The sequence below is a fragment of the Biomphalaria glabrata genome, chromosome 8 (genome assembly GCF_947242115.1).
Source record: "Biomphalaria glabrata chromosome 8, xgBioGlab47.1, whole genome shotgun sequence".
In the NCBI taxonomy this organism is placed as follows: domain Eukaryota; kingdom Metazoa; phylum Mollusca; class Gastropoda; family Planorbidae; genus Biomphalaria; species Biomphalaria glabrata.
Window position 1 is genome coordinate 29,835,939 of NC_074718.1, and position 22,820 is coordinate 29,858,758.

General features: G+C 36.8%; 1 protein-coding gene across 1 annotated transcript; it reads left to right on the plus strand.

Moving 5' to 3' along the window:
- The first annotated feature begins 5,458 nt into the window (after positions 1 to 5,458).
- Positions 5,459 to 22,288, plus strand: LOC106066434 (3-[(3aS,4S,7aS)-7a-methyl-1,5-dioxo-octahydro-1H-inden-4-yl]propanoyl:CoA ligase-like). The gene is made up of 10 exons (XM_056037808.1): positions 5,459 to 5,681; positions 7,922 to 8,098; positions 9,406 to 9,566; positions 10,202 to 10,369; positions 17,618 to 17,759; positions 18,451 to 18,575; positions 19,510 to 19,668; positions 20,547 to 20,603; positions 20,861 to 21,008; positions 21,886 to 22,288. Exons 1-10 carry the CDS (start codon positions 5,548 to 5,550, stop codon positions 22,220 to 22,222), a joined length of 1,608 nt encoding a protein of 535 aa, XP_055893783.1. The 5' UTR covers positions 5,459 to 5,547; the 3' UTR covers positions 22,223 to 22,288.
- Positions 22,289 to 22,820: the final 532 nt, after the last annotated feature.

Consider the following 22,820-nt stretch of genomic DNA (forward strand, 5'->3'; position numbering starts at 1 on the left):
AAAAGTTTGAGAAGATTTGAAACAATGGGATATTATTGTTTTATAAGGTAAAGAAGTAAAGATGGGTTTTTTTAGTCACTATATTAAAAGATCGAATCTTTTATATGAGTTAAATCACGTTCTTAAATGACTAAAAATCACGTGATAGTTTTGGTTTGTTAGTTCTATGGTTAGTAGCTTTTATTATTTTTATTTGTTTAAAAAAGTATGAACCGATCTGACATATTTCATAAGATTTATTCTAGACGACTGGAAGATTTCTAGAAATTCAGGAAAATAATTGTAATAATAAAGCAATAACCTCGGCTATTCAGGAAGCACTGGCGCTGAAGCATTTCGAATATCTGTTTATTTATGATAGCGATTATAACGTAGAGCAGGGGAAGGTTTGGTTCTCATTTCTATACTTTTTAATTTAGCCATCTTTAGCCAATAAGTTGTCAGAATATGATCATTTGGAACATCTAAAGAACAAACTTTCTATGTCATTTCCGCCTCCCCTCTCCTTAAGACGTTGAATATAAATAGGCTGCACTGTTGATATTTACAAAGAGAAAAAGAAAGAGAGAGAAAGAAAGAGAAAGAAAGAAAGAGAGAGAAAGAGAGAGAAAGAAAGAGAGAAAGAGAGAGAGAGAGAAAGATAAGCGAGTAGTTAAAATAGAAAAAGGACATGATCAGTGACATAAAAAAAAGTGTCTTTAAAAAGACAAATTTCTCACTTATGAAGCCGATAACTTCTAATAAGAGTGAACATTTCTTAATAAATGATAAATTTAAAAAAAAGGAACATTTTTTAGCACTCCCAGATTCCCCCATCCCCCCTTCTGAATAAAAAAATCCTGATTAAGCGAATGTATTAATCTCAAGAGTATATAGACTGCGTACGCTAGGCCTTTAGATCCAGACTTACAAGACAGTGCGTAAAATATCCCTGAACGTCTAGTTATTTATTGCATTCTTTAATGATTGGAAAAATCATAACGGTCAAACCAGAGTTTTCCCTATGTGACCAATTAGCTAGTAATAAGCTAGCCGTTTTCAAATCCGTGTGGGTCACCCTTCCACGAAGAGCTTGCAAGCTGATAAAGGGATTAAAAAAAATAAAAGATACAATACATAGAATGATAGAGACATATAGATCTCGGAGAACAGCAGCGAATCATCGATGACGCATATGCTTCAGTGCACAACATATTCATCGATCTGCAACATTCCTAGATGGAGGGTGCAGAGGGTTCTTGTCATCCAGTGCGGTCAACTCAAGGGTGTCTCCGACACACTCTTTGCTTTTTTAGTAATTGTCGCAATTTTTACTTGAACTTTATGTACCGACAAGCGTTAATTATATGAAATAGTCAATAGATGCTTTGTGTGCTTAAGTTTGAATGTTTCTATTTTTAGTTTTGCTAATGTTATGTTTGAGATTTTCATTCATAGCGGAAAAAACTATAAATAGCAAGCTTTTTGGTGTATCCGGTGTACAAAAGAGCAGACAAGTGTTTGATGAGCTAGCTTCTGTAGTATTTGATGAGCTAGCTTCTGTAGTATTTGATGAGCTAGCTTCTGTAGTAGGTTAGTTAAGAAGATAATATAGGTTTTTGAACAGCCTGATACACAATTTAGCAATGCACCATATTTTTTTAAAGCTCCTCCATTTGAAACTTTGTAGTTAGTAGCTTTGAAGTCTAATTTAGCGTCCTTGGCTTTGTATAGTGTATCGTGAAAGTCTCCAACAAGTGCGTTTTTTTAATAGTTGACAGAGAAGTCGCTGGTGTTCTGATTTGTTAAATATCCCTTACAGAAATGATGCACTGAACCTCATCGCTATTATCAATTAAAAAAATAAACTATTCAATAAAGTCTATTCTTTCAAATTTAAACTTCTTTTTACAGTGTCAATGTTCTGATTCGGTGACACTTTGTGCCTACTACACCATCGCACAGCCTCGTGACGCCACTGCGCTCACAGCATCCCAGATCGAAAGTATTGATTTTGCAAGTCCTGAAGTGAGGAGGGGGGTGGAGTTTCATTCAAGTAGGACAACTCGCAAAGACTGGTCTCTTGTTGTTGTTGTCAGGACATGAATGAACACAGGAATGAATGTGCTGTCCCAAATCACCATTATAACAGTGTTAAGCAGTGCAGGATTTTAGTAAGTGGAGGTCCTGAGCAGGAATTTGTTTAGGAGGTACCTATCCTCTTGATTTAAACTTCAAGAAAAATGCACTTAGAGGTCTTAATAATATTATTTAATGTCCTATTATGAAGAAAAAAATAGAATACTTGTACATTTAATGTCATTTGCGTTATTTTTTTTATATTTAATATACATATTTTGTTTTAAAAAGATATAGATATTTGAATGAGAGGGTGGGTCCCTGATTGGCCTGACAATCGTGCACTGTCATCAATTAGGGTCTGGTCGCAACATCTTATTGCCTAGACTAAAGGAAAAGTGAAGACTTTTCTCATTTATTATAAAGACATCTTTTTTTTCAAACCGTAGGCCTAAATAAAGCGAAGGGGGTCCAACATTTAAACTATAATTGTAAAGTCTTAATTTTGTCTCCAGGAATTCTTCTGAATGTCTTTTATTCCCGATCCCCACTCATTCTAACATCAATCACTCCATCGAGTCGTCACTCTGTGGTACTGAACATTTAGCTTTTCTATACAGGGTTCAAAATATAATTTGTGTGGGAAGAGTGACGGTATTAGACACTATTTAGTATCTGTAGTTGTTATTAATGTTTTTTATTTATAGATCTCGTAGTCCTAAAGAATTAAGCAATGCACCTGTGGTATAAAAGCTTTCCCCGAAAGTCGCTTCTGTCTAATCATAACAAACAAAATAAAAATACTTTAAAGAAACAAAAAACAAATCATACCTAGGGAGAAAAACCTCAAAATCAGAACCATATATCTCAAAACTGCAAAGTTTAAATCTCCTTTTCTATTTAAAACAAAATTATTTAACTATTACCAGTAGGGGAGCCTAATTGATTAACTCATTGTTTTTTATATTGACTCGTGCATTGTTATCACCTACGATTAATTGTGGAACATTTCTACTTGAATCGAGAATGGAAGTGAAGGACAAATATATATAAGCTTTGTAACAAAACAAAATATCATTATACTATAAATCTAGATCTGTGGTCTAACAGAATATTTTACCGACGAAAACAAAGGGATCTAAATGTTTAAATGTCAAATCTATGGATCTCAATGCGTGTTAATTGGCCAGGCGATCTAACAACACGCTTGCGCCCAGTAGCACGTGCTTTACCAAACTAATAACAAAGCCAATAACAAAGGCACCTCTAGCAACGAAACGGGTGGTGAACATGCAAGAGAAGTGGAGAGGGAGGCTTCAAACATGCACAGATCTTCACTGTAGGAAATAACAATTTGACAACACATCTCAAGCACACACACTACTGTCTGATAGTTACACGCTAGGCTAACAGTATATAAGCTTATACAACAGATAAAGAGGATTAACTTACATTGCCTTCAAACTACATCGTGTGTGTTCACTCTCTACCCTCTGGTAAATCCAATACGTGATTTGTGTATTTCCTTCCCGTAACCTTTCACACGCCTTGACCTGTTTCCATCCGGCAGTACAGTCTGACCTAACTCCCCTCCCCCAAGTAGGCCTACACAGAGGGTTAGAAACTCTCAACAAACTAGATAAAAATAGATTTGCAAGAGGTCGACTAAGATTAAAGAGATTTTCCCTAACTCCCCTCCTCCACATACACTCTTTTTTTTTCTTTCCTTTTTCTTTCCTTTGGACATTCCTAAAAATTCGATCTGTATTTTTAGGGTAACAAAAACAAACAAAACTAGATCTATTACTTCATAAAAAGTATTGTTGCATTATCCATTTATAAAAAGCAAAATATAAAAAAAATACTTTAAAAAAAAAACGTATCTAAAGGGACGAACTACATATTTACTTCCTTATATTTCCTTTTCTTCGATATCAAATAAAATTGACTAATCACCACTATTTAATTAACTAATTAGTTATTTTTTTTTTTAAAATAATTCATGTGTCGTCATCGACAATGAATAATTATGCCAAAATTTCAACCTTTACTTTTCCCCAACTAATGTCAGGTACCCATTAGAGCTGGGTAGACTCAGAGGCGCCCAAGGATTCCGAAGTTGAAAATCCCAGTCTTCACCAGGATTCGAACCCGGGACCCTCGTATCTCTCTCTTTCTTTGTCTCTCTTTATATTTCTCTCTTTCTCTCTCTTTGTCCCTCCCGAAGTCTCTGTTTTTCCTTCTCTCTCTGTCTCTTACGTTCTCTAAATTTCTTTCTTTACCTGTTTTTCTCGTATATCTTTCTCTCTTTTTCTCTTTCACTCTTTCTCCCTTTCTCTTTCCCTCTTTCTTCTTTTCTCTTTCTCTCTTTCTCCTTTTCTTTTTCTCTCTTTCTTCTCTCTTCAACATTTCTTCAAAGTCAAAGACAATATAAGGTCACCTATTTTCAGAATGTTCACAAAGCTTGTGTTAACTCCCTCCGTCTGTCTGCATGGAATCTTTCACACGTTGTTTGTCCCACTTTCCGCTCTAGGATCGACTTGAAACTTGCAGTATTGTTCATTGTCGTTGACAACACAGGAAACAATGAAAACATTTCGCAATTTGTTAATCAGTTAGTCGTAATTAATTATTTTTGTTTCATATAGTAATCGTATTATGCTAAGGGGAGATCAGTCTTGTGTAGAAAATTAGGTAATTTGCTCAAAATTATAAAGCAAAAATAGACTATAAAACCTTCTAATTTGATAAGTACAATAGCTCAGTGACCAACACGTCAACTTTCCATCGGGGAAGCTCGAGTTCGAATTTAGAGTCCAACTATTTTCTTTTTTTTTTTTTAAATTGCTTTTGAAAGAGCAGCACGGAAACCTTCTTGTAAATACCCCTCCCCAACTACAAAAGAAAAATTAATAAAGTAATTCCAATCCCATGACATAATTATTGTTCGTCTAGATCTATATTAAACTTATTACATGATTTATTCAAAATCTTCCATGCTATTACACTCTATCTAAGTTTGTTTAACTAAAGTATTTTTTTTTAACATTTGAAGTGTTTCCTTGAATAGTGCAAAGTTAGCCAAAACATAATAAAATATAGCATATAGAGTATTTTATTTCTCACTAGAAATATATAAACAGTAACTAAAGGTGGAAATTATTTTTTTTATAATAAATTTACTTTTTTTTTTTTACTGTAAGTAACATCAGTGAAAGCTGCTAATTATATTCAATGCTAAGAGCTTAGTAACTCAATAACATAATTTGATAACACTAATTGAATATTATATGTATGTCTCTTTAGTAGAAGCTTGAGTGTGTGCGTGGAAAAAAAGGGGGGGGATAAAATCATTTTACAATACTATTAATTATTAAAAAATCAATGACCATCCATTACTTCGTTCGTGTGATTATTTTGCTATCTCGAGCATACTTCTGAAACCATAAGTTGATAAGTCGGTAGGTTAGTAGACTGAAATAACAGAGAATGGCTAAAACTGTACCCAACAGACTTTGTGTTTTAAAGAAGGAGACGCCGGACAGAGAACTGTATATTTTTTATGATACAGACTTTCATCGGACTTCTATCAGTATTAGCGAGCTGTGGGATCTATCTTCAAGGTGGACAAATCTCTTTTTTTTTTTCTATTTTATTTGCCATCTGTTGAACCATAGATTTAAAGACATCAAAGTCTATTGTTGAACTGTATCTGTGATAAAGTTATACATTTCTTTTTAAGGTATGAATAAACAAAAAACAAAATACTATTTAAAAAAGGCATTACATCTTTTATAGAACTTATAAAGCGATTATTTTTCTCTTAAAAACATTTTTCACCCTAACTTCCCCCCCCCTCCCATCCCCGCCCGGCAAAGAATCCTGGTTAAGCGAATGTATAGATCTGCAATACTTTATAATATCCTAATGCTAGGCCTTTAGATCTAGTGTTAGAAGACATCAATTTATTATTCTCTTGAATGAATAATACCTACATGAGGAAATACCTGAAGACGTAGGCCTATAGTACGTTCAAGATAAATATTATTTCATTTTCTAGCGAAATTTAAATTATTTATTTATTTTACTTTGAAAAATTATAACGGCCAAACTAGCTAGTAATTTTCCTAAAGATATACAGCAACAGTCTAGTTTCCAAGAAAATCATTAGGGCCGTTTTCGAGATCCCTGTCAAGGTCTTGGCACCCTTTACACACCCAGAAGTTTTTGGTTTCCATAAAGCTACGAGTTACGACTCAGTTACGAGGTATTGTAATAAATATAGGTTAAAAGATGTCTGAGAATTTCAAAGGTTAGGTACTATCTTTAACCACCCCACTTTTCTTTGTGTAAATGCTTCATTAAATAATCTGTTCTACTTCTAAATGCCCCATTGGATACTTAAAGATCAGTGCGAAAACATTTCATTCTATTATTCTATGTTAAATCGCTCAATGTGTATCAAGTATTGCTCACAGCAGAGTGTATCATGTATGGATAAATATGGACCATATGGACGTAATGCTCTTAATATTCTAATTTGTTCTCTTGTTCAGGCTAGCTCACATTCTTGTAATAATAAATGGCTCTAAATCAACACCGATAACAGTAAACTCAGGTGTACCTCAAGGAACAGTCTTGGGTCCACTACTATTTTTAATTTACATAAATGATTTACCAAATTGCATTAGTTCAGGAACAAAAGTCAGATTATTTGCAGACGATTGCATAATATATAGAACAATAAAAACAACACAAGACACAGATATTTTACAAAGAGAATTAGATGAATTACAGAAATGGGAATCTAATTGGAGCATGTCTTTCCACCCAGAAAAATGTCAGTTGTTAAGAGTAACAAAAAAACTAAAACAAATTAATTCCACATATCTTATTCATGGCAAACCAGTAGCACAGACTAAAAACGCAAAATACCTAGGTGTTATAATAAATGAAAAACTGTCATGCAATCCACATATTGATGAAACTATCAAAAAATCCAACAAAACATTAGGATTTATTAAAAGAAATTTCTATAAATCAAATAAGAAAATAAAACTAAAATGCTATTTAACCTTGGTTAGGCCAATAATAGAATTTGCATCCTCCATTTGGGACCCCTCAACTCTAGAAAACATTAAGAAACTGGAACAGACACAAAATAGAGCAGTGAGATTCATAACAAACGAATATTCACATTTGACTAGAGTAACACCTTTAGTAAAATCCCTAAATTTAGAAAGCCTTCAGGACAGAAGACTCGAAAGTAAAGTAGCAATTATATATAAAACACTGAACCATAATCTTCAAATACAAAAACAAAATTTAATAAAATACTCTGAAAGACACAAATATAAAGGCACATTCCTCGTCCCATATACTAGGACTAATTTGTACAAATACTCCTTCTTCCCTAGTGCTATTAGAGCATGGAATGGGTTGCCTGAGCTAGCCAGGAAAACCAGTGACTTGGCAGAATTTAGGTCATTGGTTAATATGCATGACTAAATGCATGACGCGTAGGACGTAATCATCTTCTTTTTTGAAGTAACGTCTGTATTATATAAGATAAGATAAGATAATTCTAAGATATTACAAATTATAACATTATTATTGTAAGTTAGCATTAGTCTACTCTGCGCAGCAGGCAGAATCTTTTTCTTATAAAATAGACGAGTGCAAATGACGAATCTTTATGTGTAGGTAAGTTAACTTAATTAAAAAGGAATATTAAATATTATTATATTTAATAGAATGTTATACATTCGTTTACAGTTTAATTTTGAAGTGGCCCATTAGACGGCAGCTCCAATGACCATATGGACGCAATGCTCTTAATATTCTAATTTGTTCTCTTGTTCAGGCTAGCTCACATTCTTGTATCCAAAGGACTTCAACGCGGAGATGTTGTGGCCTGCAGTGTGCCTACAAGCCTCGAGCTTGCTGTATGTTATCATGGCGTCATATTAGCTGGAGGAGTAGCTTTTGTAACGGAAGCAACTAAGGAAGCACCCCAACAATTCACACATTTCATTAACACGTAAGGATAATTGCAAAGATTCCGTCACCTGTGACATATATATTTTTTTTCAAATAATATCAAACTGTGTTTTTATAACTTGTAGAGTATACCGCAACATGTTTGAAAATTTAGTTGTTGTTTTTTTATAATTTTATATTGGGGTGAGTTTTAGAAATGCTTAATGAACTATTATATAACAAAACGTGTTGCTGTGATTAAATTCATTGACGTCCGTTGGGTTTATAGCTCCAGACTGTTAAACCATTCAAGGTGTATTATTTTGTTACAATGCTTATATATTGAATTCCTCTGTCTGTCTGGTAAAAAAAATTTGTACAATTGTGCACAATTACTTCTTGTACCTGACAAGAATCAATAAAAAAAAAAAGTTAATTAACTATAGGTAAATAATTATTTAGTTTGAAATCGAACAAGGGAAAGAAATTGTATAGACAAATGTGGTGTTATAAGTTAAATTAATCCCCTTTATAATTGTGAAGAGAAGGAGATCGTCGCTTAAAATTTTAAAACTAACAATAAATAACTATAAAACCTATTTTCATAGGCAATTCACTGTCAGTGGTTAGTATGCTACTCTGCGGAGGCTTGAACACGCAAGTTCGAATTCAAGTCTTCCATTTTTTTTATTAAATGCATTTAAAAAGCGATCACTGTAACATTTACAAGATACCCCATTTTTTCCCCTCTCCCAACTGGTTCAGACAAGTGATAGGATCATAACGCTTTGAGAAAGTTAAAAGCATGATTTTGCGCTAAACAAAAACAATTCGTAAAAATAATATCTATTTTATTATTGTTAGTCTATACGTATTACAAATTGAATTACATGACTGATAAAAACTAAATGATACAATTACACATTGTTTTTAAAAGTATTTATTTTTTAAGTTTTGCTTATTAATACTGAACTTACACCAGAAGTAGAAAGAAGGGTGAAACACCAGAAGTAGAAAGAAAGGTGAAAGATCAATAGCGTCTGGTGATTACAGATGCCCAACCTGTGACCCCAGTTGTGTATCAACTTAAGTCACACGAGAATTCGCAAACGGAAAACAGACTATCGACACCTAGAATGTGCTACATACTGTGCTTTAACAAAACTTGGAAAACTTCTTTCAAACAAAACAAACCTTAAAACTTTTATTGCTACAAAGCCATTCACAGAAACTAACCACTCAAAAGAAATTTTTTTTTTGAAGAAAAATGTTAAAATTTCTAATGCATTTTTTAAAACAGAATAATAACAACTAGAATCTTTATAGCTCCTTATTAGAAAATGGAAGAAAATTGTCTTTTCCCTTTAGGTCCAGAGCCAAATTTCTGATACTATGTGCCAAAGAAAACGACCTGACCTATACACAACACGCGCACTGTCTTGGTGAAGTCACAGATGATCTTGGAATGTCAAGCTTTCATGATCTGGGAATGCCTTCGGTGACCACAGTCTTATGTGTTGAAAGACAGGGTCAGTATAACATTGTAATTTTTTTTCTTACCTTTACTTAGATCTACTTATCTCGGCCAATTAACAGTGCTGTCGACATACTTGAACAGCTCAGAACATTAAAGAATACTGTTTATTTGACGGTACAAGAATTTCCAATGTGGAATCACGTGATTTGATCGAACGATCGATTGGATGACATAATGGCATAAAAACTGTGAAATAAACCCAATCTCTTCTTGCATAATACAGTTGCCTAGACATTCATCAGGAATCAGCAGTGGCGTAGCTAGGGTGGGGGGCAGGAGGGGGAGAATTTGAAAATCTCCCCGGGCCCCCAGTTGAGAGGGGCCCCCGAATGAGTGTTTTTTACATTTAAAAATTAAATGTTATGGAAAAGGGCAGGGGCCTCCGCAGGGGTCAAGCCCCCCCGGGAGCCCAAACGATGGAAATTTCCTAGCTACGCCCCTGGGAATCGGTACCAAAAAAAAAACACAAAAAAAAACAGAGGTCTGCAAAAGTTTCGCAGTCAGACTATCCTATGTTGAAAAAACGCTGCCGTATGATTTGCTTAACACTCCTATTGCTTACAGGTTTTTATTCCTATTTCTAGATGTAGCTAAGAAAGTAATTAAGAGGTATCTAATATCAATTAGGAAAGGTCAGCCAATTCCTCGCTTTGCTCGCTCGTTACCCGAGTGTCTACGTGGATGAAGAGCTTCCGGAAACGTCCATAGCCACACTGTCCACCACGTCAGGTACCACAGGGGTGCCAAAACTTGTCATGAGGACTCACCGAAGCTACATTGAGGATGCAGATGCAGGTAGATTGTCTTGTTTCATGTCGTTGTTTTAAACCACAAGGGAACACCATTTTATAGCGCCCACATAGTAACAGGGGAAGTAGTGGCTGAGCGGTAACTAAGCACCTGGCTTCCTGTGGCGTAGCTAGGAAGAGGGGTTAAAATTTGAAAATCCCCCACTTGCGGATCCCCCAAATGAGTGTCCGAATTGTTTTTAACATTAAATGTTAAGCCATTCTTACTGTTCATGTTGTTATGTAAATTAGTGACCATGTTGCATGTAGTCCACACACTAGAGTTATATAGTTATTAAATGTACATTCTCTCAGGGGCTTCTTTAGAGACCAAGCCCCCCCCCCCCCAACCCAATAGATAAATTAGAAGACGGTGTGCAAAATGTTCCTGAACGTCCTATTTCTTTCTTGAACCATCCATTATAGAACTCCTTCAAGAAGACGCTGGGAGACCCGCTTCGATATAAAGATTGTCTAATAGACCAAGTTTAATCTTAGAAGATTATTTCGAAAAATTATAACGGTCAAAATTAGAGTTTTTCAAGTGATGACAAGTCGCTAGTAATTCTTTCCCAAAGATATACTATACATGAACTGTCGGATCGTTAGAGCCCTTTTCGAGAACCGTTTTTATTTCCGAACTTTTGTTGTTTTTTTCCAATAAAGAATTGGCAAGCTGATAAAAAAAATTGTAAGAATGAACAAAAAGAACACTTACTTGCTTCTTAAAATAATACAGAAAGTAAGCCCAGAAATAGATGTGAATAAGCTGTATTCATTATTGATATAGGAATTAATTGGCTCCAACTACATTTTATTTTGTGATAAACATCGATGTCTTCTAAACCCACCGCTCTTTCCTCTCTCGTTCAACAGTATTGATGCATTTATAAAAATGTAATCGAAAAAAAAAAGAAGGGGGAGCCTGCTGGTATTAAAAGTAAACACCCGCGCACAATGTAATTATAGCTAGACTATAGACAGATATAGATATGTTGGCAAGACACACAATAGCCTTGAGCAATGTTCACATCCATGACAATACCACATTGCTTAAAGTACCTTCCAAGGTTTTGCATGTGATATAAACTAGGATGCAACGTTTTAGACATTTGGATCGAATTTTAACACTAAGTATTTGTAGCCAAATAAAGAAATACAAATTAAAGAAATATTATCAGAGATTTTTATCTAGGGCAAAAATTATAAAAAGCATTTTTTGGTGTATCCGGTGTAGGCGACTGCCAAATAATGTATTTTGAGCACTTCTTAGCACTTCAGAATACAATTTTCAAAGCACAGACCTATGTATATTATATCTAGACTGGACATGGAGATCTTTTAACACTACAAAAGAAAAATGTGAATTTTTTTTTTAAAGTTGAAACAAGGTGTTTTGTAAAGTAGTTATAAGAAATAAAGTTGTTGTTTTTTTCAACCCTAACCAATGTAACATATAATTTAATGTTAAGATCTATATAATATATATATATAGGTCTGTGTTTTAAAGCTTTTCCTTTCCAAGCTAATTTTTTTTAATTTAGTTGGCTAAATTGAAGTTCAGTTAAGCGTTCCTGGCATTTTTTATCGCGAAAATCCCCAATAGAGATCTATACATGAATACTAAATGTGTGTTCATATACATGATCAGGTATGTAAATACTTTTCTAAAACAGCATTTTTTCTTGTGGATTAATTGTGCTTCTAACTTTAAGTATGGATCGTTTTCTAAGACCTGAAAGATTGGTGGTGGATCCTAATGATCCGTACGCTCAAAGGATCTGGAAGCACTGGCTTCACACATTTGAAACATTCGCATTAAACCTAGCTGTGTTCGATCTACTATGTAACTTTATCTCACATGCTGTGTATGAATTGATATCTGACTGTACTGACTTTGAAACTGCTGTCAACACACTAAATGGACTCTATGTCAAACAAACCAATGAGGTTTATGCTCGCTATCTTCTATCCAATTGTAAACAGGAAACAGGACAGAGTGTTGACAGGTATATTCAAAAATTAAGATTGCTGGCTAAAGACTGCCATTTCAGAGCAGTCACTGCCCTCGAAAACCAGAACGAGGCCACCAGAGACGCATTCATTAGTGGCATGTCATCACCAGAGATTAGGCAGAGACTTTTAGAGTACTCATCTCTGGACCTCGCAAAGTCATTGGAGATAGCTAGATCTCTTGAGATGGCACAGAAACATTCTGTGACACATAACTCGCTACAAGCCACCACTTTTCAAACACCACAAGCACAACAATCCACTACGTCGGAATTGCCGCTTTGCTCTGCTGTTGAAGACACGATTGATTCGACACGGTACCATAGCTGCAGCTCAAGGCAAGTGCTACTTTTGTGGAGGTGCTATCCACTCTCATAGCAAATGCCCCGCTAAAGTCTAAAGATGCAATCTGCAATAAATGCGGTAAAAAAGGACACTACAAAAAGGTATGCAAATCAAAACTTTCTACAATTTACAGACATAACGCTGATTCGGCGGCGTATACAATAATAGCCGCCTCTTCGTTTTCTCTATCTCGTGCTGACGGTGCTGTAGTGAAAATACAAGTTAACAACATTACCCTTGATGCCCTCATCGATACAGGTAGTTCGGACAGTTACATTTCTGTATCGGCTGTCAGAAAGTATAGATTCAAAACTTTTCACTCATCAAAACTTATATCTATGGCCAACACCAACCTAACTGGTTATACTCGAGGCCATGTTAATGCTGACATTAAGAGTAAAGGCTCCACTTATAAAGACTTCAAGCTACACATACTTGACAACCTCTGTGAGGATGTTATTTTAGGCCACGACTTCCTTGAACAACATGAGAGTGTATAGATCACTTTTCAGGGGCCTAAACCATCAATGGTCTTGAATGGAATGAAAGCTGCTAATGTCGAACCCGCTCCTCTTTTCCAAAATATGCTTAAAGAGTGTCGACCTATCACAACAAAATCCAGACGTTATTCTGCAAATGACACTCTATTCATCAATTCAGAAGTTGAGAGACTTTTAAAAGATGGCATCATTGAGCCCTCCTCATCTCCATGTCGGGCGCAAGTCTTAATAACAACTAACGAACGACACAAACGAAGAATGGTAGTGGACTACAGCCAAACTGTTCATTGGTTCACACTTCGGGATGCTTATCCCTTACCTCGCATTGATGATATGGTCTCTCAAATAGCTAAATACGAAATATTTAGCACCCTTGATCTGCGCAACGCATACCACCAGATCCCTCTAAGGAAGACTGATCGCCCTTATACTGCCTTTGAAGCTGAAGGGAAATTATACCAATTTTGTAGGATACCCTTTGGAGTAACTAACGAGGTAGCCTGTTTTCAACGGACAATCGACAAGATCATAGAACAAGAGTAACTGGAGGGTACATATGCTTACATTGATAACATTACCATTTGTGGTAAGGACAGAGCATGTTAAAAATCTGCATAAATTTCTTGGGGCTATAAAAAAATATGGACTAACTCTTAATGAGGAAAAGTGTGCATACGCATCCTCAAGAATAAGATTACTAGGTTATGAAGTCTCCCATAATGAGATGAAGCCAGACCCCGACAGACTACTGCCCTTGCGTCAACTTCTTCCACCAGAGAACCTAAATGCACAAAGGCGAGCTGTTGGTCTATTCTCCTACTATGCCAACTGGATAGGACATTTCTCAGATAAGATCCATCCTTTGGTACACAACAGAACTTTCCCACTCCCTGAGACAGTCAAAGATACATTTCAAGCGTTAAAAAAAAGAACTAGAAATGGCTGTTGTTATGTTACTAATGTAGACCACAAAACGCCTCTTGAGGTTGAAACAGATGCATCGGATATCGCTATATCCGCTACATTATCCCAGAACAAAAGAACAGTTGCTTTCTTCTCCAGAACACTATCTCTTAGCGAGAGACGTCAATCCTCCGTAGAGAAAGAAGCAATGGCTATCGTGGAATCAATCAAGAAATGGAGACAATTTCTATTAGGGTCGCATTTCAAACTCACCACGGTAAGATTAAAAACGACAAAAATCAAAGGTGGAGAATAGAACTATCAATGTACAGTTTTGACGTGTGTTACCGGCCGGGGGCTGACAACATGGCCGCCGATGCTCTTTCTCGTGGATTCTGTGCAAGTACAACCACCACTAGGTCTTTGAAAGACCTTCACAACACTCTTTGTCATCCTGGTATAATATGAATGCTCCATTTCGTCCGGTCAAAGAATCTTCCATATGCAGTTGAAGAAATAAGAACTGTAGTAAACAATTGCCCCATCTGTGCAGAGATAAAACCTCGTTTTTATCAACCATCTGCCGGCAGCTTAGTAAAAGCCACATCACAATTTGAGAGACTTAGTGTCGACTTTAAGGGACCACTCCCTTCTACCACTAAAAATAAATATTTATTGACATTATTGATGAGTACTCAAGGTTTCCGTTTGCATATGCATGTCCTGACATGTCTACTCAAACAGTAATTAGATGCTTCACAAACCTATTCAGCATTTTCGGCACGCCCTCGTATTTACATTCTGACCGGGGATAGGCCTTCATGTCTGAAGAGCTACGATCTTTCCTCAGAGGTAAAGGCATAGTAACAAGCAGAACCACAGCATACAATGCCAAAGGCAACGGGCAAGTAGAAAAACTGAACTCGACTCTCTGGAAGTCAATTCTTCTTGTCATCAGGTCAAGAGGGCTACCTAATACACAATGGGAGCTAGCCCTAAACGACACTCTTCATTCAATTAGATCTCTACTATGCACTGCTACAAACTTGACGCCTCACGAAAGACTATTTCCCTACAAAAGAAGGTCCGCCTGTGGTGTCTTTCTGCCGACCTGGCTATCTGTTCCAGGGCCTGTCCTAATGAGAAGGCATGCGAGGCAAAGCAAATATGATCCGCTGGTATGAAGTGAAGCTTATTGAAGCCAATCAGAACTATGCCCACATACGTCTTTCAAATGGACGGGAAGAAACTGTATCACTACGTCCGAGAGGCGACTCATCTTCAGAGACCGTAGTACATGATTTCGCTCCGAGAGACTTTGAGACATCTTCTGAGGTCTTTCAACATCAACTGGCTACTGGTAACACTGAGACTTCTCCGGGTGTCTCCCAACACTCAGTGGCTTCTAGGGGTGACATAGAGACATCTGCTGAGAACATGGTTCCACCTGCTTTAAGAGCAGAAGAAAACATTATTGAAAATGGACAAAATTCACCTGCCAGAGATACGCCCTTACAGCACTCAGAAGTAGAGCGAAAAGAAACTAAACGGGGGGTGAATGTTGTGTATTTATGTTTCCTGTTGTGTGTTGTGAACTGATCTGTTCAAATGTATCAAAATGTCATGGTGACCAGGTCAGCTTGTGTGTGTATGTGTACTGTGTTATTGTGAACTGTTTTGTCATTCTTGTTCAATAAAGCCTAGCTTCAAGACATGTCTTCCTGTAGTATTTTATTAGGTCACTACAGGGGGGAGCTCTGCGGCTGAACCGTAAAGCTTTTTGTTTCTCTGAGTCCACCCAGCTCTAATGTGTACCTGACATACGTTGGAGGGGGGGAGGCGGTTGGTCGTTGTGTTGGCCACATAACACCCTCGTTAACCGCGAGCTACAGAAACAGATGACCTTTACATCATCTGCCCCATTAGATCTCAAGGTCTGAAGGGTAACTTTACTTTTTGTTTTACCGGGAGGGAGGAGTAACATTATTTATATATGTAGTTGTAAATGAAATCTTAAAAGCTACCTGAAGTCAGGATACAAACAGTATCCCTTTAGAAGTGACATTTAGGAAACACTGTATACTTCTTATGTACTCACGTACTGACAAAGCTTTATCTGGCTTTAGATATTGCATGAATATACGATAGACCTCAAGCTCATTGTAATATTGGTGGAGCAAGACTTTATCTGATTTTTTGCTTTCAACTAATAATTAAGTAAATTGCGAAGCGAAAGCTCAGAACTACATCTATCAATGAAGGAATGAGAGAGAAAATGATTCAAGATCGGACAACATGGAGACAGACTATCCATGCTGGCAGAAAGCGAAAGGATGGATGTGGCCTTAGGCGATATAAAGTGGAAGAAAGCTGCCATTTCTGATATCCCTAAGACAAATGTATTCTCCTGCACGAACTGTGGCTACGTTTGCGCTCCAGAATCAGACTGCTTAGTCACAGAGAATTCTGTCAAAATTCTAGAAAAAAACAAGGTTACAAAAACAGTTTGTGTTGAAATACAAACTCAAAATCGGCCCCCGAAGTGGTCCACTCAGGCAAGCTTCAATATTTTCAGAAAGAACATCCGAATGAAATTATATCAAGGACAAATGAGAGATAAGAATGGAGAAAGAAGGTTGACAGATCATGTGTAGTGCCTCAAGGGTTCAGCAGATCAAAGGATATGGGCAAATGAATGCAAAGTTAGATGTGAGCCTGGCCTAACTGGTTCCCCTTTCTATGGGGCAGATGATGTAAAGTTCATCTGTTTTTGTGGCCTACGGTTGACAAGGGTGTCATGTAGCCAGCACAACGACCAACCGCCTTTGCTTTTCCCCAACCAATGTCAGGTACCCACTGGAGCTGGGTTGACTCAGAGGCGCCCAAGGATTCCGTAGTTAAAAATACCAGTCTTCACCAGGATTCGAACCCGGGACCCCCGGTTCGGAAGCCAAGCGCTTTACCGCTTAGCGGTATATCACCAGGATTGGAACCCGGGACCCCTGGTTCGGAAGCCAAGCGCTTTGCTGCTCAGTTACCGCGCCTCTCCAGGCATTAACGTAAGTCCTTTAATTGATGTAAATATCTTTCTGTATTCCAACTTCACAATATTTTTAAGAAATTGCAGTTTACAAGATTACTATTCGTTTTAAATTAGGTCTAACTTATAATGCATACTAATTAGCTTTTTCTCTTTAATAAATTGCTTGCATAAGTGATTAAAAAAATTAGATTTTTCACTTTCAGAAAAAAAAAGTAGCCGTTGCATCAGAACTTTGAATGACCTAAAATATTGTGATGTCGGATGTTCACTATCTTTTCTAGTTTACGAGATCTAAACGGGACGGACGGACAGACGGACAGACATTTCACACAAAACTAATAGCGTCTTGTATTGTATTTATATATAACGTTTGGTCCATCATCACTTTGAACTGATACTAAACTGACCTCACTTGTGACCTCAATCATGATCACATCACTTCTACCTTCAGGTGGCTTTATTCCGCAATGGCCTGGCAAGAAAACATTTATGAACTCTCCGTTTTCTTGGATTGTTGGTAGCCTTTTGGACATCTTAGACGGCTACACCAGAGTTCAGGTGGATATGTGGACGCCCCCTGAGAACCTTCACAAGTAAGTGTTAGGCAAAATTGTATTTTAAAATATCCGTTAATAGTTTTTTTCACCGTTATGTATGAAGTGATTTTTGGTTTGATATATAATGGTTCTTTAAGGTTGTTATAGCAGGAAGCACTCTACTACCTATAATATTTTACCAATGACGCGTTTCAAATTGCCTCTGGCAACCAGTCCAACCACTGGTCTATTTTCATGTTTTTTTTTTAGATTTTATTGTATCGCCAACACATTTCTTCATATCATTCTCTCTTCTTTTTCTTTCTTTTTTACTCTATTTTATGGCCAGAAGAACAAAACCGGGATGTTAAAATCAAATGGTTAACAAAGAGCAGATTACTCTGATTTTATAGCTGGAAAATCTCCATTATGTAAATATCATAAAAACTGTTTAAAGCGAGGTGCTATATATATCGTTTTCTCTCTTCTTATCAGAGTGGTTAAGCGCTTGGTTTCCGAACCTGGTTCCCTGGGTTTGAATCTCGGTGTAGACTTGGATTTTTAGGGCGCCCCTGAGTCCTGACAACTCTAATGGGTACTTGACTTAGTTGAGAAAGTAAAGGCGGTTGTTGTGCTGGCCACATGACACCCTGATCGTTAACCCTTAACATCAGCTGCCCCATGTATTGCAAGGTCTGATAGAGGAAACTATACTTTTTATCTGATACAATACTTGTCTTTACTCTAGACTCAACGCCGAGATAATTACGAGAGAACCAGTTCGATCAGCTTTCCTGACCCCACCGGAAGTCCAGGGGCTCCTTGAGTATTTTAGCGACGTTGACAATAAACCATTTGATGCAGTGGTATCAGGTAATTTATTCATTTATTCGTTACTCATTTTCTGAGTTCTGAGTCCACCCAACTCTAATGGGTACCTGACTTTGGTTTGGGAAGTAAAGGTGGTCGGTTGTGGTGGTTGCCACATGACACCCTAGTTATGCGGCCTTAGAAACGAATGATTTACATCATCTGCCCTGTAGATCCTAAGGTCTGCAAGGGGAACTTTTATTGTCTAATAAATTAAAAGCCAATACTGTACAAGAGGTACGTGACTGAACTGTCTTGACTTTGTAACTCTCATTTTCTATATAGGAACGCCACGGATCTGTCGCCAGTTTTTTCTAGATGATCGTATTGTTAACATGTGGGTTTGAACTAAAGAAAATAACTCACCGATTTTCAGATCGCTGGTATCTCTCCGATTGCAGAAGCACAATCCAACTATGATCAATTACTACCCCCGATAAAAAGAAATAATGTCACAATCTCCAAATCAAATTTACATGTCCAGAGTCACTAACAAAATAGAAAACAATCATCAATCCTCAGTCAAGAAATCCAAACTCATAACTCAAATTTGTTAACACATTTACACACTATTTAAGGTCATTTACGCCCAACAGCATGAAAAAAATACCCTACTTTGCACGTGGAAAAAAATGGTTAGTCCGGGAGGAACAGGGTTACAACAGTATGATCATATCAAGAGTATTGAAGTGTTCATATCAGAGTTCTTTCCAGATGAGTCGTCTTGTCACGGTTGGCCGCTTGCAGTATACTGGCCTGTGTCTTCTGTATGACTGAGTACATCACCGCAACCCTTACCCGCGTCGCCAGCTTTAAGTTGATCAGCGCGCAGAATAATGACTAATAGAACCTCTGAGATAAAAAAAAAAGAACACAAAAAACTAACTATAAACTATAGTAAGACAAGTTGCTTGACTTCAACTTCATCTCTCCATAGCTGGATTCTTGCTCACCAGGCAGATCTGCGAGATGTTCCTGAAAATTTCACACCAGCTGACAATGAGGTACGGTGCTTCGGAAGGGGCATCAGTCAGCTTCAAGGTGCACAGGAGTTCTGAAAACTTCCAGGATTTCAACTGTGGTCAGCTCATTAAAGGTTTGTACGTCTGTGGTCGTAAGATGAAAACTGTGTCGTAAGCTCCTTATACCGGTACCTACAGCAGACTTTCTTAGTGCTCCCTCCCCTGTACCTTGAAGGAATGAATTTTGACAGTGAGTCATGTCTTGCAAAATGACGGAACAGTTTCAGCGTTCGTCTCTCAACAGAACTGAGTGTGTTGACTTGTAAAAGCACGGGGGAAAAATAAAGTATCGTCCAAAGAAAAGCTAGCTGGAGGACGTCAAATAATTAACCGGCTCTCTCTTGATATGGTGTTAAGAACAGTTGCTGGTGGGGAAAAATGGAGGGCTTTAATTACGCGAACTGTCACAGCATTCCCTTAAACGAATGTCAATTGGGGGGGGGGGGGGGGGGGAGAGAGAGAGAAATCCCAGACTTGATAAGTTCTGATTTGTTATAGGTCAATGTTGAGATGTCCATCTTTCCATGTCATTGATGTGTATGTCATATTTAATCTGTTATAGGTTATATGTATGCTTATTTGTTTATATAATATATACATATATATTATTTTGTTAAATGTTTTATTTATTAAGCAGATTAGTTTAGAATTGTAGATTTCCATGTATGACTAAAAACCTAAAAATAGAAATCTTTTTGGTGTATCCGGTGTACAAAATGGAGTATTGATTTGCTATGCTTTAAAAAGTTATGTAATCTGTTTGTAAGTAATTCTCTTCCATCACATTACAGCTCTGCAGAACCCAACTTTTAAAGCTATACTTTCTGTAACTTGTATATAGTTAGTAACAGTGAAATTCAATTTCGCGCCCTTGACGGTATTTAGTTTACCGTGAACTTCTCTACTAGTCTAAGATCTGAATTATATCATACACTATTATTTGTACTTACAGGGACACGAGTGAAGTTTGTTAATGAAGATGGAACAGAGATGGCGCCTGGCATTCCAGGCAAGTAGCCCGTGCAATAGATCATTTACTGAGAATGACTATTGCCCATTATGTTCTAATGTTTATCTCATACTTGTTTTAAGCACATAATGTAAACCATACTGTGTCCACTTAAATCAAAAGCTAATATATATACGTAGTATAGTCTTTATCTCTCAAAACAAATATTCAATGCGAAAACTTCAAATATTTGTACTGCGTTTTATCTTTAAGTATATTGTTTGTTTGTTTTTTCTTTTATCTCAATTTCTATTTAGGTAAACTAATGCTTCAAATGCCAGGCCTTTTTTCTGGTTATATGGGTCAGGAGGAACTCAATAAAAAAGTGCTTACGTCAGATGGCTGGTTTGTGAACAATGATATAGGATACTTGGATAAAGAAGGCGATTTGTTCGTTATAGGAAGGTCTGCTAATTCTATACACTTTCAAGTGTTTCTTGCACTATTGTTTTCACAGTCCAGCCCTAGCATTTGTATGTCCTCGTGTATGTCCTCATGTAAGACACAGATCCTGTATCATGAAATCAATGTATCTAGCCCTAACATTTGTATGCCTTTATGTAAAGACACAGATCCTCTATCATGAAATCAATGTATCTAGCCCTAACATTTGTATGCCTTTATGTAAAGACACAGATCCTCTATCATGAAATCAAATCACTACTGGAACTGGGAGCGCTATGACCAGGCCACATCAAGTGTCAATGTATTTTGATGTCATTCGCTGTATGTTCAGTTGTTCACTACCTACAATTGGTTATTTTGTTTTTGCCAAGTACAGCTACAAATTTTGCATTAAATTATGTTGTATGACTTCATTTGAAATGACATATAACAGGATCCTCCTTAGTGACTTGTTTTCAAGACTTGGATACAAATATAGATTAGGTACAGTTCGATTTATTGAGTGGCGGAAGGTTTAGAATACATAACGATGGCCAAACTACATGTCAATGCAGAGGCCATTAACACCTCCCAAGTTTACTGAGGCAGAAGAAACAAGCGACATTTAACCGAGACCAGGTTCGAATTCCACCCCCTTCCTTTTTTAATAAATTAAAATATAAGTTTCAAGAAATTAACTAAAACTTTTGCTTAAACATCAGGGCCTTATTTGAGAATCTTCAAAATAAGCATATTTCTTCTGGTTTGTCTGAAGACCGAGATAGTTCAAAGATATATGACCTTTTATCGCGTCTTCAAAATAGTGAATAAAACTTCCCATAATGCATAAAAGTAATCACTTACAAAAAAAAATGTTTTTTTTTTCTTTTCTACACAGATACGACAATGTGATAAGAAAAAATGGACAAATGGTGTATCCTTCTTTGGTCGAGAAAGCCATTCGACAACATCCAATGGTCGACTCTGTGATTGTCGTCCCCATTACAGAGGAAGGCAACCAACCAAAGATTTGCGCATGCGTGGTGGGGAAAGCGTACTCTACTTTGACTCGAGATGAAGTAATCAAAATGGTGGAACTGGAAGCTGCCAAAGATGGCGGAGTGCTGACACCGCCCGACTTGGTCTTATTTCTGGACAGTATACCCATGAACTCTCGTGGGAAAATTAAAGTCAGCTCGGTTGTTCAGGCCGTCCAGGCGAAGTTACAATTATAAATAAGTACAATTAAACTTACTTCTACTATCTTATTAGGAAAAAGTAAAAAAAAAATGTTTGTGAGACGTACTGAGTTCTTCGTTTGATTTTCCAGGTTTTATTTTGGTCAGATAAAAGGCAGTGGCGTAGCAGTCATAGTGCTTACGAACCGATGGGGTTCAATGCGCCCAGGCCCATAGCTAATAGGGGCACACAGGGGCCAATGAAAGATAATTGTTTATTACTACTTAAGAAGAAGTACTTGCATTGAGTGTCATGACACCGTTACTTGTAAGTGCTCGTAACGTAATTGAATGTTATGACTTAATTACTTGTAAAGGTAAAATAGAATGTCTATTTTTGTAAGTGATTAACACATCAAGATTAATCATCAGAATGTCTTGTTTTCTCTCTGTCCCACTCAATTTTCGCTCGTTGATTAGTTCCCAGGCTATATATTATTTTGCAATTGACCCTTATCTTTTGTTTATACTTATAACAATATCATGCTATAAAGTTGAATGTTTCCCCCATACATTCCATTGGCCAACTAATTCTAGTATCTATTACGATAGATTTGATTTTCCACCTCAAAACACTTGAATTTTAGTCTCCTTG